General features: G+C 45.2%; 1 protein-coding gene across 2 annotated transcripts in view; it reads left to right on the top strand.

Moving 5' to 3' along the window:
- slc4a11 (solute carrier family 4 member 11) overlaps nt 1-17,138 on the top strand; it is a 196,239-nt gene extending 179,101 nt beyond the window's left edge. For both annotated transcript variants that reach the window (XM_055642506.1, XM_055642582.1), the window contains 5 exons: nt 45-213; nt 4,124-4,297; nt 9,687-9,882; nt 12,955-13,124; nt 15,708-17,138. In XM_055642506.1, the coding sequence (XP_055498481.1) occupies nt 45-213; nt 4,124-4,297; nt 9,687-9,882; nt 12,955-13,124; nt 15,708-15,771 (773 nt within the window). In that variant the 3' untranslated portion in view covers nt 15,772-17,138. The remainder of the gene's footprint in view (nt 1-44; nt 214-4,123; nt 4,298-9,686; nt 9,883-12,954; nt 13,125-15,707) is intronic.
- The last annotated feature ends 245 nt before the right edge of the window (nt 17,139-17,383 follow it).

Raw genomic sequence — 17,383 nt, 5'->3', positions numbered from 1 at the left:
TTCCACTCCTAACTCTTTCTGTTGGTGTTATTTCTTTCTTTCAGTTGCCCCATTTAGTTATAATCCGAATCAGAGGCTGTTCAATCTGGCTCCGTTTCATGTGCTCTCCATCGGGGCGATATTTGGCGGCATGGGCCTGGGCTTCCTTCTCTCCATGCTCTTCTATTTGGAACAGAACATTGTCATGTCCTTAACAAATGCCCCTCAGCACAGGTGAGGTGTTAAAAATTGCCAAACTTCATCGTAAATCTGCAGTGATGTTTGTGTCTCGTTCCTGAAGGACAACTTACGTAAGACCTCGTTTGCTATGTCGCTCTTCCAGGGAGATGCTAAATGCATTTCGTTGTCTCTGTACTGTACACGGACAATGACAATTAAAATTGAATCTGAATCTTAAAATTGAATCTGTGTAGGCAAGCAGATGAATGGTTTGATCTCATGGAGCCATACAGCGAGGAAACAGGCCCTTCGGCCCCACACATCATGCCGACCAAGATGCCCTATCTACACTATTCCTATTGTCTGTGTTCATTGGTTCTGGATGCAGAATTAGGCCTTTCAGCCCATCTAGTCTACTCCACCATTCAATCATGGCTGATTTATCTTTCCCTCTCAAGCCCATTCTCCTGCTTTAGACCCATAATCCCTGACACTCGTACTAATCAAGAATCTGTCAATCTCTGCCTTAAAAATATCCATTGACTTGGCCTCCACAGCCTTCTGTGGCAAAGAATTACACAGATCACCACCTTCTGGGTAAATCAATTCCTTCTCATCTTTCTAAAACTATGTCCTTTTATTCTGAGGCTGTGGCCTCTGGTCCTAGACTCTCCCACTAATGACAATATTCTCTCCACATCCACTCTATCCAGGCCTTTCACTATTCGGTATGTTCAATGAGCTCTCCCCTCATCCTAAATTCCAGCGAGTACAGGCCCAATGCTGCCAAATACTTGGCCCATACCCAGTTAAACTGTTCCTATCCATATGCCCGTCCAAATGTCTAAATGCCGTTATAGTACCTTCCTCGACTACCTCCTCTGCCATTCGTTCCATATGCCCACCACACTCTGAGTGAACAATTTGCCCCTAGGGTTTTTATAAACCTTGCCCCTCGCACCTTAAATCTGTGTCCTCAGGTTATTAATCTCCCTAACCTGGGTAAAAGTCTCTGAGCATTTGCCCCATCTATTCCCCATGATTTTATATATATACCTGTATGTATGTATGTGTGTGTGTGTGTGTGTATATCTATCTATCTATCTATCTATCTATCTATCTATCTATCTATCTATCTATCTATCTATCTATCTCCTGTATATATACCTCATATAGTCTCATATACTTGTTATATATACCTGTATCTTCCTGTACCTGTAACAAGGCTGCCAGCAGCATCAAGGACCCACACCATCCTGGCCACACACTCATCTCCCCGCTGCCTTCGGGTAGAAGGTATAGGAGACTGAAATCTGCAACATCCAGATTCAGGAACAGCTTCTTCCCCACAGCCATCAAGCTATTAAATACAACTTCAAACAAACTATGAACTATAACAACCTATTGCACTTTATCTGTTTACTGATGTGTGTATATATATATATCATATGGTATATGGACACACTGATCTGATCTGTATTTATATCCTGTTGTGCTGCAGCACTACAAGAATGTAATTGTCCTATCTCGGACACATGACAATAAACTCTCTTGACTTGAAGATCACCCCTCTTTCGCTTAGGTAGTTTACGCCCCAGCGATATGAACATTGACTTCTCTAACTTCAGATAGCCCTTGCTTTCTCTCTCCATCCCCTTCCCAGTTCTCCCACTACTTACATTCTATCGTTTTTCACCCCCCTCCCCCCTTCCTCTGACATTAGGCTGAAGAAGGGTCTCGACCCAAAACGTTGCCCATTCCTTCTCTCCAGAGATTCTGCCTCATCCGCTGAGTTACTCCAGCATTTTGTGTCTACCTAAGATCACCCCTCAATCTCATGCGCTCTAGGTCAGAAGGTCCCAGCCTGCCCAACCTCTCCCTATAGTTCAGGTCTTTGTGTCCTAGCAACATCCTTGTAAATATCTGTACTCTTCCCAGCTTAAGAGAAACATAGAAACATAGAAATAGGTGCAGTAGTAGGCCATTCGGCCCTTTGAGCCTGCACCGCCATTCAATATGATCATGGCTGATCATCCAATTCAGTATCCTGTACCTGCCTTCTCTCCATACCCCCTGATCCCTTTAGCCACAAGGGCCACATCTAACTCCCTCTTAAATATAGCCAATTAACTGACCTCAACTACCTTCTGTGGCAGAGAATTCCACAGATTCACCACTCTCTGTGTGAAAAATGTTTTTCTCATCTTGGTCCTAAAAGACTTCCCCCTTATCCTTAAACTGTGACCCCTTGTTCTGGACTTCCCCAACATCGGGAACAATCTTCCTGCATCTAGCCTGTCCAACCCCTTAAGAATTTTGTACGTTTCTATAAGATCCCCCCTCAATCCTCTAAATTCTAGCGAGTACAAGCCAAGTCTATTCAGTCTTTCTTCATATGAAAGTCCTGACATCTCAGGAATCAGTCTGGTGAACCTTCTCTGCACTCCCTCTATGGCAAGAATGTCTTTCCTCAGATTAGGAGACCAATACTCCAGGTGTGGTCTCACCAAGACCCTGTACAACTGCAGTAGAACCTCCCTGCTCCTATACTCAAATCCTTTTGCTATGAATGCTAACATACCATTCGCTTTATTCACTGCCTGCTGCACCTGCATGCCTACTTTCAATGACTGGTGTACCATGACACCCAGGTCTCGTTGCATCTCCCCTTTTCCTAATCTGCCACCATTCACATAATAGTCTACTTTCCTATTTTTGCCACCAAAGTGGATAACCTCACATTTATCCACATCATACTGCATCTGCCATGCATTTGCCCACTCACCCATCCTTCCTAATGACATCCTTCCTATAATAGCGTGACCAAAACTGAAGGCAGTGCTCCAGATGCGGCCTCACCAATATCTTGTACAACTGTAGCTTTACCTCCCAACTTCTATACCCAATACCTCAAATGATGAGGGCCAATGTACCAAAAGACTACATGTCCCAAAATACAATGAAAATACTGTTCATGATTACAACCAAGCCGTCCACAGTGTACAGATACAGGATAAAGGGTGTATCATTTAGTGCAAGTCTATTTCTTGGTTGAAGATTTGGTGGCGATCTGTTTGTTTTATTTAGTTAACGTTTTGCCTTCATGCATTTCACTAATCTTTGGTTCCATCTTGACCACTGGATACAAAGCAGCTTACTTCAGCAAGAGGGTTAAGACTTTTGAAGATGATACCAAGGAGATTTAGAAAGATGATACTGAGAAGATGTAGTTGTGGTTATGAGGAGGGAGGCATGGATAGAATGGAAGTGGAGAGGATGTTTCCACTAGTGGGAGAGTCTAGGACGAGAGGTCATAGCCTCAGAATAAAAGGATGTACCTTTAGAAAGATCATAAATAAGATCATGTGAAAGGAGTAGAATTAGGCCATTCGGCCCATCCGTCATTCAATCATGGCTGATCTATCTCTTCCTCCTAACCCCATTCTCCTGCCTTCTCCCCATAACCTCTGAAACCCGTACTAATCAGGAATCTATCCATCTCTGCCTTAAAAATATCCACTGACGACCTCCACAGCCTCCTGTGACAATGAATTCCACAGATTCACCACCCTCTGACTAAAGAAATGTCTCCTAATGTCCTTCCTAAAAGAACAAAAGATGAAGAGGACGTTCTTTATTAGTGGGTGGTGAATCTGTGGAATTCTTTGCCACGGACATCTGCGGAGACCAAGTCAATGGATATTTTTAAGTCGCTGATTGACAGATTCTTATTTAGTAAAGGTGTCTGGGGTTATGAGGTGAAGGCAGAAGAAAGAGGTTTAGAGGAAAAGATAGATCAGCCATGATTGAATTGTAGAGAAGGCTTGATGGGCCGAATGACCTAATTCTGCTCCTAGAACTAATGGACATGAATTAAAGAGTTTACGCCTCTTTGCTACCTTTAAATTGGAAGTCAACTAACCACTCTAACCACTAACCACTTCCTCGAATGATTTCCTTGCAGACTAAGGAAAGGCACAGGCTATCACTGGGACATCTTCCTTGTGGGCCTCATCAACATCGTGCTGTCCATCTTTGGCCTGCCGTGGGTGCATTCGGCATTCCCCCATTCTCCCTTGCACGTCCGAGCCCTGGCCTTCGTGGAGCAGAGGGTGGAGAATGGTCATCTCCACGAGACGTAAGTTGACAACCAATCCATTTGTGCTGTGTCTGAGTTGCTGCTTTTTAAATTATTATTTAGCTTTCAAGGCTGCCTTAACGTAGAACATAGAAGAGTACAGCATAGGAACGGGCTTTAATAGAATGTTGCCTGGGATTAAACAACTAAGTTACAGAGAAAGGTTGAATAAGTTAGGTCTTTATTCTCTGGAGCGCAGAAGGTTAAGGGGGGACTTGATAGAGGTCTTTAAAATGATGAGAGGGATAGACAGAGTTGATGTGGACCAGCTTTTCCCTTTGAGAATAGGCAAGATTCAAACAAGAGGACATGACTTCAGAATTAAGGGACAGAAGTTTAGGGGTAACATGAGGGGGAACTTCTTTACTCAGAGAGTGGTAGCGGTGTGGAATGAGCTTCCAGTGGAAGTGGTGGAGGCAGGTTCGTTGGTATCATTTAAAAATAAATTGGATAGGCATATGGATGAGAAGGGAATGGAGGGTTATGGTATGAGTGCAGGCAGGTGGGACTAAGGGAAAAAAGTTGTTCGGCACGGACTTGTAGGGCCGAGATGGCCTGTTTCCGTGCTGTAATTGTTATATGGTTATTCGGCCCACATGTTTGTGCCCAGCATGATGCCAAGTTAAACTGATCTCATCTGCCTTCACATTCATAAATGATGGGAGCAGAATTAGGCCATTCGGCTCATCGTCTACTCTGCCATTCAATCATGGCTGGTCCATCTCTCCCTCCAAATCCCATTCTCCTGCCTTCTCTCCATAACCCCTGACTGCCTTACTATCTATCTCTGCCTTTAAAATATCCACTGACTTGGCCTCCACAGCCTTCATTGGCAAATAATTCCACAGATTCACCACCCTCTGACTAAAGTATTTCCAACTCATCTCCTTCCTAAAGGAATGTCCTTTAATTCTGAGGCTGTGACCATATCACATGATCCATTTCACTCTATTCCCTGCACTTCCATGTGCCTGTGCAAAAGCCTCCTAAAGACCTCTACCGTATCAGCCTCCACCACCACCCCTGTCAATTTGTTCCAGGCCTCCACCATCTGTGTACAAAAAAAAGTGCCCATCTCCATTACTCCGCACATCTCCATTAACCTTCCCCCTCTCACCTTATAGCTATGTCCTCTAGTGTTGGACGTTTCCACCCTGGGAAAAAGTTTCTGACTGTCCATCCTATCCTATCTATGCATAGTCATAGAGTCATACAGCGCAAAAACAGGCCCTTCGGCCCAACTTGGCCATGCCGCCCAACATGCCCCATCTACACTAGTCTATGACTCTGTGACTGGCCCCACCTGCCTGCTTATGGCCCATAATCTATGCCTCATATTTTGTTATGTAGCTACATCGTCAACCCTCAACCTCCAAACTGCAAATGCAGCAAAATACAAAGTGCTGGGATAATTTTGAAGAAGGGTCCCGACCCGAAACATCGCTTATCCATTGTAACCGCAGGTGCTTCCTGACCCACCGAGTTACTCCAGCACTTTGTTTTGTTGCTCAATAACTGGGGGGCATGAATAAATGTTATTTGGGCTAGTTTAGTTTAGTGATACAGGGCGGAGACAGGACCTTCGGCCCACTGAGTCCGCACCGACCAGCAATCCCCGCACACTAACATTATCCTACACACACTAGGGACAATTTTACAGTTATAGCAAGCCAATTATCCTAGAAACCCGTACGTCTTTGGAGTTTGGGAGGTATCCGGAGATTCCAGACAAAACCCACGCAGGTCACGGGGAGAAACTACAAATTGGGTTTCAACACCACTGGCCTGGGTTTGAGCAACTAAGTTACAGAGAAAGGTTGAACGAGATAGGTCTTTATTCTCTGGAGCGCAGACGGTTAAGGGGGGACTTGATAGAGGTCTTTAAAATTATGAGGGGGATAGACAGAGTTGACCTGGATAAGCTTTTTCCAATGAGATAAGAAAGATTCAAACAAGAGGACATGACTTGACATGACTTGAGAATTGAATATAGAAGCTGGGATGTAATGTTAAAATTGTACAATGCATTGGTGAGACCAAATCTGGAGTATGGTGTACAATTTTGGTCGCCCAATTATAGGAAGGATGTCAACAAAATAGAGAGAGTACAGAGGAGATTTACTAGAATGTTGCCTGGGTTTCAACAACTAAGTTACAGAGAAAGGTTGAATAAGTTAGGTCTTGATAGAGGTCTTTAAAATGATGAGAGGGATAGACAGAGTTGATGTGGACAAGCTTTTCCCACTTGAGAGTAGGGAAGATTCAAACAAGAGGACATGACTTCAGAATTAAGGGACAGAAGTTTAGGGGTAACATGAGGGGGAACTTCTTTACTCAGAGAGTGGTAGCGGTGTGGAATGAGCTTCCAGTGGAGGTGGTGGCGGCAGGTTCATTGGTATCATTTAAAAATAAATTGGATAGGCATATGGATGAGAAGAGAATGGAGGGTTATGGTATGAGTGCAGGCAGGTGGGACTAAGGGAAAAAAGTTGTTCGGCACGGACTTGTAGGGCCGAGATGGCCTGTGTCCATGCTGTAATTGTTATATGGTTATTATATGGTTATTTAAGGGACAAAAGTTTAGGGGTAGCATGAGAGGGAACATTTTTACTCAGAGAGTGGTAGCTGTGTGGAATGAGCTTCCAGTGGAAGTGGTGGAGGCAGGTTCGGTTTTATCATTTAAAAATAAATTGGATAGGTATATGGATGGGAAAGGAATGGAGGGTTATGGTCTGAGTGCAGGTGGATGGAACTAGGTGAGAGAATCTTCGGCGCAGACTAGAAGGGCCGAGATGGCCTGTTTCCGTGCTGTAATTGTTATATGGTTATATAGACAGCACATATGGATCAAACCCATATCGCTGGCGCTGTAAGGCACCAACTCTACCGCTCGGCCACCGGTTACTTGTTTATGAAGTTTATAAATGAATGAGTTTATTGGCCAAGTATTCACATACAAGGAATTTGCCTTGGTGCTCTGCCAGCAAGTGCCAACAAAACATACAATGACAGTTAGGAATGACAAATAAAACATTAAACATTAATAATAAAACATTATTGATTAAACATGTGAATTGAACAATATCCAGAGGAAAAGGAGGCTACATATTTTTGGTTATTGAGTAGAGCTACTGCTCATGGGGAAAAAAGCTGTATTTTGTCTGGCTGGGGCAGCTTGGTGAAATGAAATGAAATTATGAAAATGTGGCGCCACCTGGTGGTCGGCCACTGGCAGAGCGAACCCTCGGCTCTGGAGGGAGGAGTCGGGTGTCTCGGTGTGGGAGGTGCTGGTCATGAGTTCACCCTTTGGGGTATGTAAGGTCGGGCATTGCCCGTGCCCATTTGAGGAGTAGGGAGCTGTATCTTACCGATTAAAACACGTCTCAAGCACACAACTTGTGTCCGCTTAGTTTTTAGCTGGACCCCAGCGAGTCTCCGCTGTTGTTTGTTTGCACCCAATTATTTGTTGGGGTGTGGAAGTCTGGATGGAGGCAGAAACCCTGGTCGCAGATCGTGGCAGAGAGGTGTCCAGTACGGAAACAGACCCTTCATCCCAGTTTTGCCCATACCGTGTTGGCATTCTGACATAGTCCGACCTGCCTGCATTTAGCCCACAGCTCTCTAAATACTTCCTATCCACGTATCTGTCCAAATGTCTTTTGAAAATCGTAGTTGTATTTGCCTCTGCAGCCTCCTCTGGCAACTCTTCACAGAAACAGACTGCCCTCCAAGTGAAAAAATTGTCATTGAGGCCACTCTTAAAACTTCCCTCTCGCCTTGCCGTCTATGCCCTATAATTTTAGAATTCTCCCACCTTGGAGAGAAAGACTGCGAGTGTGAGTGCATCTCAACCAGTCACTCCTTTACACCTTCTACGTGCCAAAGAACACAATTCCCATCCTATCCAATACCACACTAAAACTCAAGCCAATAAGCCCAGGAAAACATCCTGGTGAATATTTCTTGCAGAGGTTTGTGTCTGGACTATTGCACTTCCTGAACAGGAGGTGGCAGCAGAGATTGATAAATGGAACTCGATACATTTGAAGGAAACTTTGTAGGATTCCAGGAGAAGGATAGGGAATTTGGACAACCAGTGCAGCCGTAATGATTTATGAGTAGGGGTCTCGACCCGGAGCGTCACCTATCCATGTTCCCCAGAGATACTGAGTTACTCCAGCACAGTGTCTTATATTGATTTGTCAAATGCCTTTTTTCTTTCCCTTTATCTACGAAGAGATTCTTCGCATGATTTATTGTCACATGGACAGAGGTACAGTGTTTTGTTGCGTGCTATCCAGTCAGTGGGAAGAGAATACAGAAGTCCAGAACAAGGGTCACAGTTTAAGGATAAGGGGGGAAATCTTTTAGGACCGAGATGAGAAAAACACATTTTTTCACACAGAGAGTGGTGAATCTCTGGAATTCTCTGCCACAGAAGGTAGTTGATGCCAGTTCATTGGCTATATTTAAGAGAGAGTTAGATGTGGCCCTTGTGGCTAAAGGGATCAGGGGGTATGGAGAGAAGGCAGGTACAGGATACTGAGTTGGATGATCAGCCATGATCATATTGAATGGCGGTGCAGGCTCGAAGGGCTGAATGGCCTACTCCTGCACCTATTTTCTATGTTTCTATGGCTGATCATCCAACTCAGTATCCTGTGCCTGCCTTCTCTCCATGCCCCCTGACCTCTTTAGCCACAAGGGCCACATCTAACTCCCTCTTAAATGTAGCAATTCCTTCTTGAATATAGCGGCTATACATGTATAGGTGATTATACAGCACTCACCAAAAAGCTTTACATTGTGGTGTGTCACAATAATAATAATGGTGGCGCAGCAGTAGGTAGAGTTGCTGCCTTCACCAAACAATGCTACACTACACACACTACTACTAACACTATGAACTAAACTAAATAAAAACAACGGTAGAAAGTTTTCTTTATCCAAAATCATTTGACTTTCTCTGAATGGTTTATGGGGTGGGGGGAGGGTTATGGGGCGGGGGCAGGAGAATAGGGTTAAGGGCCTGTCCCATTTTCACAACCTAATTCACGACCTTTGCCGAGTTTGCCCTTGATTCGTACTCGCAGCATGGTCGTCACGAGGTCGTAGGAGATCATAGGTAGGTCGTGATGCTAGTCGTAGGTACTCGTGGCATCGAGTAGGTCAGGGAGTTTTTTTCAACATGATGGAAAATGTCCATGAGTAAAAAAGGTCATGAAAGTGGGACAGGCCCTTTAGGAGGGAGAGGTAGATCAGCCATGATTGAATGGTCGGAGTAGACGTGATGGGCCGAATGGCCTAATTCCGCTCCTATCTTTTTCGATCTCATGAATTGAAAGGTGCTTGTTAACCTCTTGTGTGCTTTCCTCCTTTTGCAACTCAGGATAGTGCGAGTGAGGGAGACGCGGGTGTCGGCCCTCGTGGCCCACATACTGGTGGGCATCTCGCTTCTCATGCTACCCGTCCCCCTTCAGTGGATTCCAAAACCCGTCTTGTACGGCCTCTTCCTCTACGTCTCCGTCACATCCATCGATGGGTGCCAGTTCTTTGAAAGACTGGCTCTTCTCTTCACAGAACAGGTAAAGGCCCTCGGCGTGATCAAGGGCCGGTCTCACCCCAGCCACTCCCTCTTCCCTGGTTATTGATGTCCCCTTCATGCTGATCCGAAGCTCAGGATGGGGGCATGGATAGGGTGGATATGGAGTGGGTGTGTTCACTCATGGGTGAGAATCTAGGACCAGAGGCCACAGCCTCAGTATAAAAGGACGTACCCTTAGAAAGATATGGAGGAATTTCTTTACTCAGACAGTGGTGAATCTGTGCAGTTCATTGCCACAGATGGCTGTGGAGGCCAAGTATATTTTTAAGGCAGAGATTGATGGATTCTTGTTTAGTACGGGTGTCAGGGGTTATGGGGAGAAGGCAACTTTTTTTCCCTCTCTCCCACCCAAGGTTTCAAAGGTCTTTTATTGTCACATGTACCAATTAAGATACATTGATATGCGAATTACAAAACAGCCATAAGGGAAAAAAAGCAACAAGGCACACAACTACATAAAGGTTAACATAAACATCCACCACAGCTGATTCCCCATGTTCCTCACTGTGATGGAAGGCAAAAAAGTCCATCCGTTAGGGCGATCGAAGCTCCCACAGCCGGTGGTCGAAGCCCCCGCGTCGGGGCAATTAAAACTCACGCAGCTTGGAGTTCCCGAAGTCGGTCTCTGACCAGAGACCGCGAGCTCCGTGATGTTAAGTCCGCAAGCACCCATGGTGGAGCTCTCAAAATCGGTCTCCAGCAAAGGCCGCCAACTCCTCGATGTTAGGCTGCAGTGCAAACGGAGATACGATACGGAAAAAAAATCGCATCTCCGTCGAGGTAAGAGGTTAGAAAAAGCTCTCCACCCCCCCACATAAAATAGCTCCCTCCTCACAGATCCCTGCACACTAGCATTATCCTACACACTAGGGGCAATTACTGAAGAAGCCAATTCATCTACAAACCCGTACGTCTTGTGTGGGAGGAAACCTGAGCACCCGGAGAAAACCCATACGGTCACGGGGAGAACGAACAAACTCATTACAGACAGCACCCGTTGCCAGGATCGAACCCGGGTCTCTGGCACTGTAAGGTAGCAACTCTACCGCTGCACCACAGATGCGGCCTGACCTGCAGAGTTCCTGCAGCTTTTTATTTTTTGGTCGCAGTATCAGCATCTGCAGTTTGTTGTCCACTATGAAGGTTTGAAGCAGGTCCTGGTGCAAATGGCTCTCAACATTAATGCGCCTGGCAACATCGTGGTTACGTAGCAGCAATAGTCATCATAACATGGTGGTGCAGCAGTAATGTTGCTGCCTTTCAATGCCACAGACCCTGGTTTGATGATCGGATCCAAGATGGCGCCCAACCCAGGCGTCACAGAAGTGGATCGACAATTACGCATCGTAATCGCTCCACTCTTTTTATTCTCTACTCCAACAGCATAAAAATGTCATGTCAATCCCTTTATCATGTATCTGCACACTGCGGAAGTCTTGATTGTAATCATGTTTTGTCTTTTCGTTGACTGATTAGCGTGCAAAAAAAGGTTTTCATAGTACCTCGATACACGTGACAATTAACTAACGACTAATCTTGACTATGTGTGCTGGCTGTACGCTGTTTGTACATTCTCCCCGTGACCGCGTAGTTTTCCCCGGGTGCTCCGGTTTTCTCCCACACTCAAAATATGTACAGGTTTGCAGGTTAATTGGCTTTGGTTTAAAAAAAAAAAATAATCGTAAATTGTCCCTAGTGTGTAGGATAGCGCTAGTGTACGGGGATCGCTGGTCGGCGGCACTGGTGGGCCACAGGGCCTATTTCCTCGCTGTATCTCTAAACTGAACTACACGAAACATCCTTGACAAATTATCCTGTATTCAATTCCCAGCAGAGTCATTTTAAACTCAGTTAATTGAGTGAATCTGGAATAAAAAGCTAGGATCAATACTTAGCAATCAAGATGCTATTGGATTGTTGTTAAAACCAATTCAGTTCACTCATCAAAAAGCAAAAAGTGCGCAAGCTGGAAAGGGTACAGATAAGATTTACCAGCATGTTGCCAGGACTATAGGGTCTGAGCTATAGGGACAGGTTGAGTAGACTGGGTCACTATTTCTTGCAGCCAGGGGTCATTTTATAGAGGTGTAAAAAATGATGAGTGGAATAGATCGGGTAGATGCACAGTCTCTTGCCCAGAGTAGGGAAATCGAGGACCAGAGGACATAGGTTTAAAGTGAAGGGGAAAAGATTTATCAGGAATCTGAAGGATAACGTTTTCACAGAAAGGGTGGTGGGTGTATGGAACGAGCTGCCAGAGGAGGTAGTTGAGGCTGGGACTATCCCAACGTTTAAGAAACAGTTAGACAGGTACATGGATTGGACAGGTTTGGAGGGATATGGACCAAAGGCGGGCAGGTGGGACCAGTGTAGCTGGGACTTGTTGACTGGTGTGGGCAAGTTGGGCCGAAGGGCCTGTTTCCACACTGCATCACTCTGACCCGATGACTCTACTGAATGCTGAAATGTGAAATGAGAGGCACAAATTCTGGGGGTTATTCATCAGGTCAGGCAGCATCCATGGAGGGAGAAAGCCTCAATGTTTTATGGTGAAGACATTTAATCAGCTTGAATCGTCGTCCCAAAACGTTGTCTTTCCATTTCCACCACACACTTTGCCTGACCTGCTGCGTTTCTCCAGCATTTTGTCTATTTTAGTTTAGTTTAGTTTAAAGACACAGCACGGAAGCAGGCCCTTCATCCCACCGAGTCCGCACCGACCAGCGATTCCCACACACTAACACTATGCTACACACACCAGGGACAATTTATCTTTATACCAAACTAATTATCGTACAAACGTCTTTGGAGTGTTGGAGGAAACTGAAAATCCCGGAGAAAACCTACGCAGGTCATGGGGAGAACATGCAAATGGTGTACAGACAGCGTCTGTAGTCGGGATCGAACCCGGATCTCCGGTGCTGCAAGGCAGCAACTCTACCACTGCGTCACCGTGCCGCCCTTTAGTTTAGTTTAGAGATCCTGCGTAACTACTGGTCTTCAATTTCTGAATGGTGGTCTGATTGTTTTATTTGTTTGCATTCTGGTCTAGACCTCCTATCCTCCCACGCACTACATCAGGAGGGTCCCACAGAGGAAGATCCATTACTTCACTGGACTCCAGTTGGTCGAGGTCGCCATCCTCTGCGGCTTTGGAATGGCCCCACTTCCGTACTTTAAGATGGTCTTCCCACCCATAATGCTGGCGATGGTCCCCATCAGGTTAGTGTTTTCATAAGATGCAGGGGAAAAGGTTTAATGTGAACCTGAGGGGACAAACTTGTGGTGAATGTATGAAACGAGCTGCCAGAGGAGGTAATTGAGGCAGGGACTCAGAGACAGGGCTATGAGAATGCAGGGTGACTTGGACAGGTTGGGGGAGTGGGCAGATGCTTGGCAGATGAAGTTTAATGCGGATAAATGTGAGATTATCCACTTTGGTAGCAAAAACAGGAAGGCAGATTACTATCAAAATAACATCAAGTTTGGAAAAGTGGAAGTACAACGGGATCTTGGGGTCCTTGTTCATCTGTCTATGAAAGTAAGCATGCAGGTACAGCAGTCAGTGAAGAAAGCGAATGGCATGTTGGCCTTTATAACAAGAGGAATGAAATATATGAGCATAGAGGTCATTCTGCAGTTGTACGGAGCCCTAGTGAGACCACACGGCGTATTGTGTGCAGTTTTGGTCCCCTAATTTGAGGAAGGACATTCTTGCTATTGAGGGAGTGCAGCGTAGGTTTACAAGGTTAAATCCCGGGATGGCGGGACTGTCATATGCTGAGAGAATAGAGCAGCTGGACTTGTACACTCTGGAGTTTAGAAGGATGAGAGGGCATCTCATTGAAATATAAGATTGTTAAGGGCTTGGACACGCTAGAGGCAGGATATATGTTCCCGATGTTGGGAGAGTCCAGAACCAGAGACCCAGCGCAAATTGGAGGAAAAGAACCTCCTATTTCGCTTGGGAAATTTACACCCCAGTGGTATGAAACATAGAAATAGAAATTAGGTGCAGGAGTAGGCCATTCGGCCCTTCGAGCCTGCACTGCCATTCAATATGATCATGGCTGATCATCCATTGTATGAATATTGGATTCTCTAATTTTAAGTAACTTCATCTCATGCTCTCCTCCCTTCCACCCTCCTTGCCCCCTTCCTCCTCCTGAATCGTTTTACTAGTTCTACAGTTCCCCACATTGTTTCTCTTGAGATCACACCTTCCCGAGCCAACAATGGACCTACCAAGTACAGCCTGAGGTCATTTGTGGCTGGCCCTGATTAGTCCAGGTCTTTTTTCGCCTCCAGCTCTTCACCTCCCTCACCCCCTACTTTCAGTCTGATGAAGCGTCCCGACCTGAAACGTCATTTTTATCCTGAGATGCTGCCTGACCTGCTGAGTTATTCCAACACTTCATGTCTATGGTATAAACCAGCATCTGCAGTTCTATTGTTTCACAGTTTCATAAATTCATAAGTCATAGGAGCAGAATGAGGCCATTCGGTCCATCAAGTCCACTACACTGTTCAATCATGGGTGATCTATCTATCCCTTTCAACCCCATTCTCCTGCCTTCTCCCCATAACCCCTGACACCCTTACAAATCAAGAATCCAGCAATCTCCACCTTAAAAATATCAAATGACTAGGAATGTTACAAAATTTTTGAGATTTTAAAAATAAAGCCTGCAATTTATCCCATCAGATAAAGCATAAAAAGAGGTTTAATTTGACACCTAATTCACTTTCATATCTTCAGTATTACAAAAGTTGTGGCCATTTTCATACTTGGAAATTAGCATCTTGTTCCCTATTGATTTTCCATTGACTTAACACAAAAACTGTGCTCGAGGACAGTCAAAAAACCATAACTTTGTTAAAAATTAAGAGAACTGAAAGTATTTTTAATTACAAAATTCAATTACTAGATCTAAACATCTATCCATTTCTTAAGAAAAAATTAACATTTTTAAATAGCGTCCAAATAACATTCACACAAGAATTCACAATATAACATGATTTTTAAATCTGATTGTCATGAATTTATAGGCCAAATGGAAGGGATTTAGTGTTTAATTCCCGTAAATTAATGGCCATTTTAATCATCTTGCGAGTGGGATTTTGTGGAACACGATCGATTCGAACGTTGCGGTTGCGGTGAATTTAAACCCCATATCGGCAGGAAAAACACTGCAGGTTCGTATGGGGTCTAAATCACCTTTTTGCAACGTGAAATTTTGGATTAAGGTAATCCTAAGAAGCACTTTTATATGTAAAATAAACGGCTTACCTTTAGCTGTCCCGTACGTTAAATCCGTCCCGGTTATCGGCGTAGACGGGATTAGAAGCGGATTTTTATTTTACTCCAGCGCTGAAATTGTCCAGCGATTAAAAAAAAAATTCACAGAACGGCAGTCCGAACAATTCTTCAGCATTAGCTAGCAGCCCGAGAAAAAACTGCAGCATCGCTGAAGGTTTTGTAACATACCTAAAATGACTTGGCCTCCACATCCTTCTGTTGCAATGAATTCCACAGATTCACCACCCTTTGACTCAAGAAATTTCTCTTCATCACCTTTCTAAAGGTGCATCCTTTCATTCTGAGGCTGTGGCCTTTGGTCCTAGACTCTCCCACTAGTAGACCCGTCCACTCCCATTACACTCTATCCAGCTTCCTGTCCTCATCCACGCTCCCCATTGTGAGCTGAACCCAATACTCTGTACACTTGGGGGTCCTCAATAGAAGGTTGACTAAGCGTAACTGTGCAGGGAAGCCTCACCTTTCCGCCCTCTCCCTCTGCACAGGTGCCTCCTTCTACCCAGGATCATCGAAGCCAAGTATTTGGACGCGATGGACGCAGAGCATTAAAGGACAGCGGTGGTCGGGGCGCTGTGCCCGGGTGCTTGGGATAATGGGATGTGCCTGGAGGAAGTGTCTTTGTATGTTTGCTGCTTATGTTGAACGACCAGCTTGAAGTGTTTGGGCATTGAATGAAGAAAGTGACTGGCCCTGGATTGCCACCCACCTGTTACTGAAGGAAAGCTCACACCCCTAAGTCCTTCACTTTTCATTATTTGCGCGCTGCATTTTATTTTATGCATCTCTTCCGAGGAGGTGGCACAACGGAGAGAAGGGGGCTGATTGTTTGCGGAAGTACCGTTGAGCACTTTGCCAAAGTTTTCCTGATTAAACCCCTCCCCTTCACTCCCCCACTTCCACCTTACCATCCCTTCGCACCCGTCCACAGGAGATATAGGACTGATTGATTTGATTTGCTTTGATTCCATTTGTAACCTTCAGACAGGGAGGGGGGTTTCTGAGATGGTGTATAACGAGTGTCCCCACCCCCCTATCGGCAGAGTAATGGATACGTACGCTACTCAGGTCCCTTATAGTGGCATTGGTCTCTCCTCAACTTCACCACCAGCGACTTAACGGGCAAGGGTCTCGACCTGAAACGCCACCTATTCCTTCTCCCCAGAGATGCTGTCAGATGCACTGAGTTACTCCAGCTTGTTGTGTCTATCTGAGATTTTGCCCCTCTGCAGACTTTGTTACCTCTACTGGCACCTCACTGCCCAATGAGGGCAGCCAATGTGCGGGCCTTCACTTCCATGGTTGTGAATGAATTGTGACGCTGAATGCATTGGTTGTGATGGTTTTTCGGGGAGTACTTGGTAGCCAAGACGGTAGCCAGGTCTATTGATTCATCCCAGATGAAGGCATCGACGAGGAAGCTTCCTTGCCCAGGTTCTGATGGAAGATGCAAACCAGACCATGAAGATGCTGACCCCACTCTCCACTGCCCGTCGCACCAGCACATTTATACTGTATACACGTCCTCCATTACAATCAAGTTGTAAACAGGTTGTAAATGAAGAAAGGCATCTAACTGCTGGAGTAACTCCGTGGGTCAGGCAGCAACTCTAGTGAACATGAGACATTCAGAACATACAGCATCCAAAACGTCACCTATCCACGTTCTCCAGAGACGCGGCCTGACCTGCTGAGTTACTCCAGCACTTTGTGTCTTCTTTGGATTAACCAGCATCTGCAGTTCCTTGCGTCTGTAAATGTCAACAGTTTATTTCTACCACAGTGCCAGAATCCAAAGCCAATCTGATAACTGTAATATATCGCAATTATATTGATCATTGGTTTCTTGTTTAATGTCTGATTGATATTGGCATTGGTGAAACGGAGAAATTAAAATCCTGGATGTGTTTTCTAAAGTATTCATTTTGGTTTTTTTTTATTCCCTCCAATTGGAATGGGGTAACACAAGGGGAGTTTGTGTTGAAGAGTTTATTTGGTGTACTGTGTTCAGTTTTGGTCACCCGGCTATAGGAAGGATGTCATTAAGACGGAAGGCGTGCAGAGAACATTAACGAGGATGGTGCTTGGACCCCAGGGCATGAGCTCTAGGGGGAGGTTGACCAGTCCAGGACTTTATTCCTTGGAGCGCAGGAGGCTGAGGGCT

The sequence above is a fragment of the Leucoraja erinacea genome, chromosome 1 (genome assembly GCF_028641065.1).
Source record: "Leucoraja erinacea ecotype New England chromosome 1, Leri_hhj_1, whole genome shotgun sequence".
Classification (NCBI taxonomy): Eukaryota; Metazoa; Chordata; class Chondrichthyes; order Rajiformes; family Rajidae; genus Leucoraja; species Leucoraja erinaceus.
The sequence above is the reverse complement of the archived record's forward strand: the minus strand, read 5'-3'. Positions and strand labels throughout refer to the sequence as shown.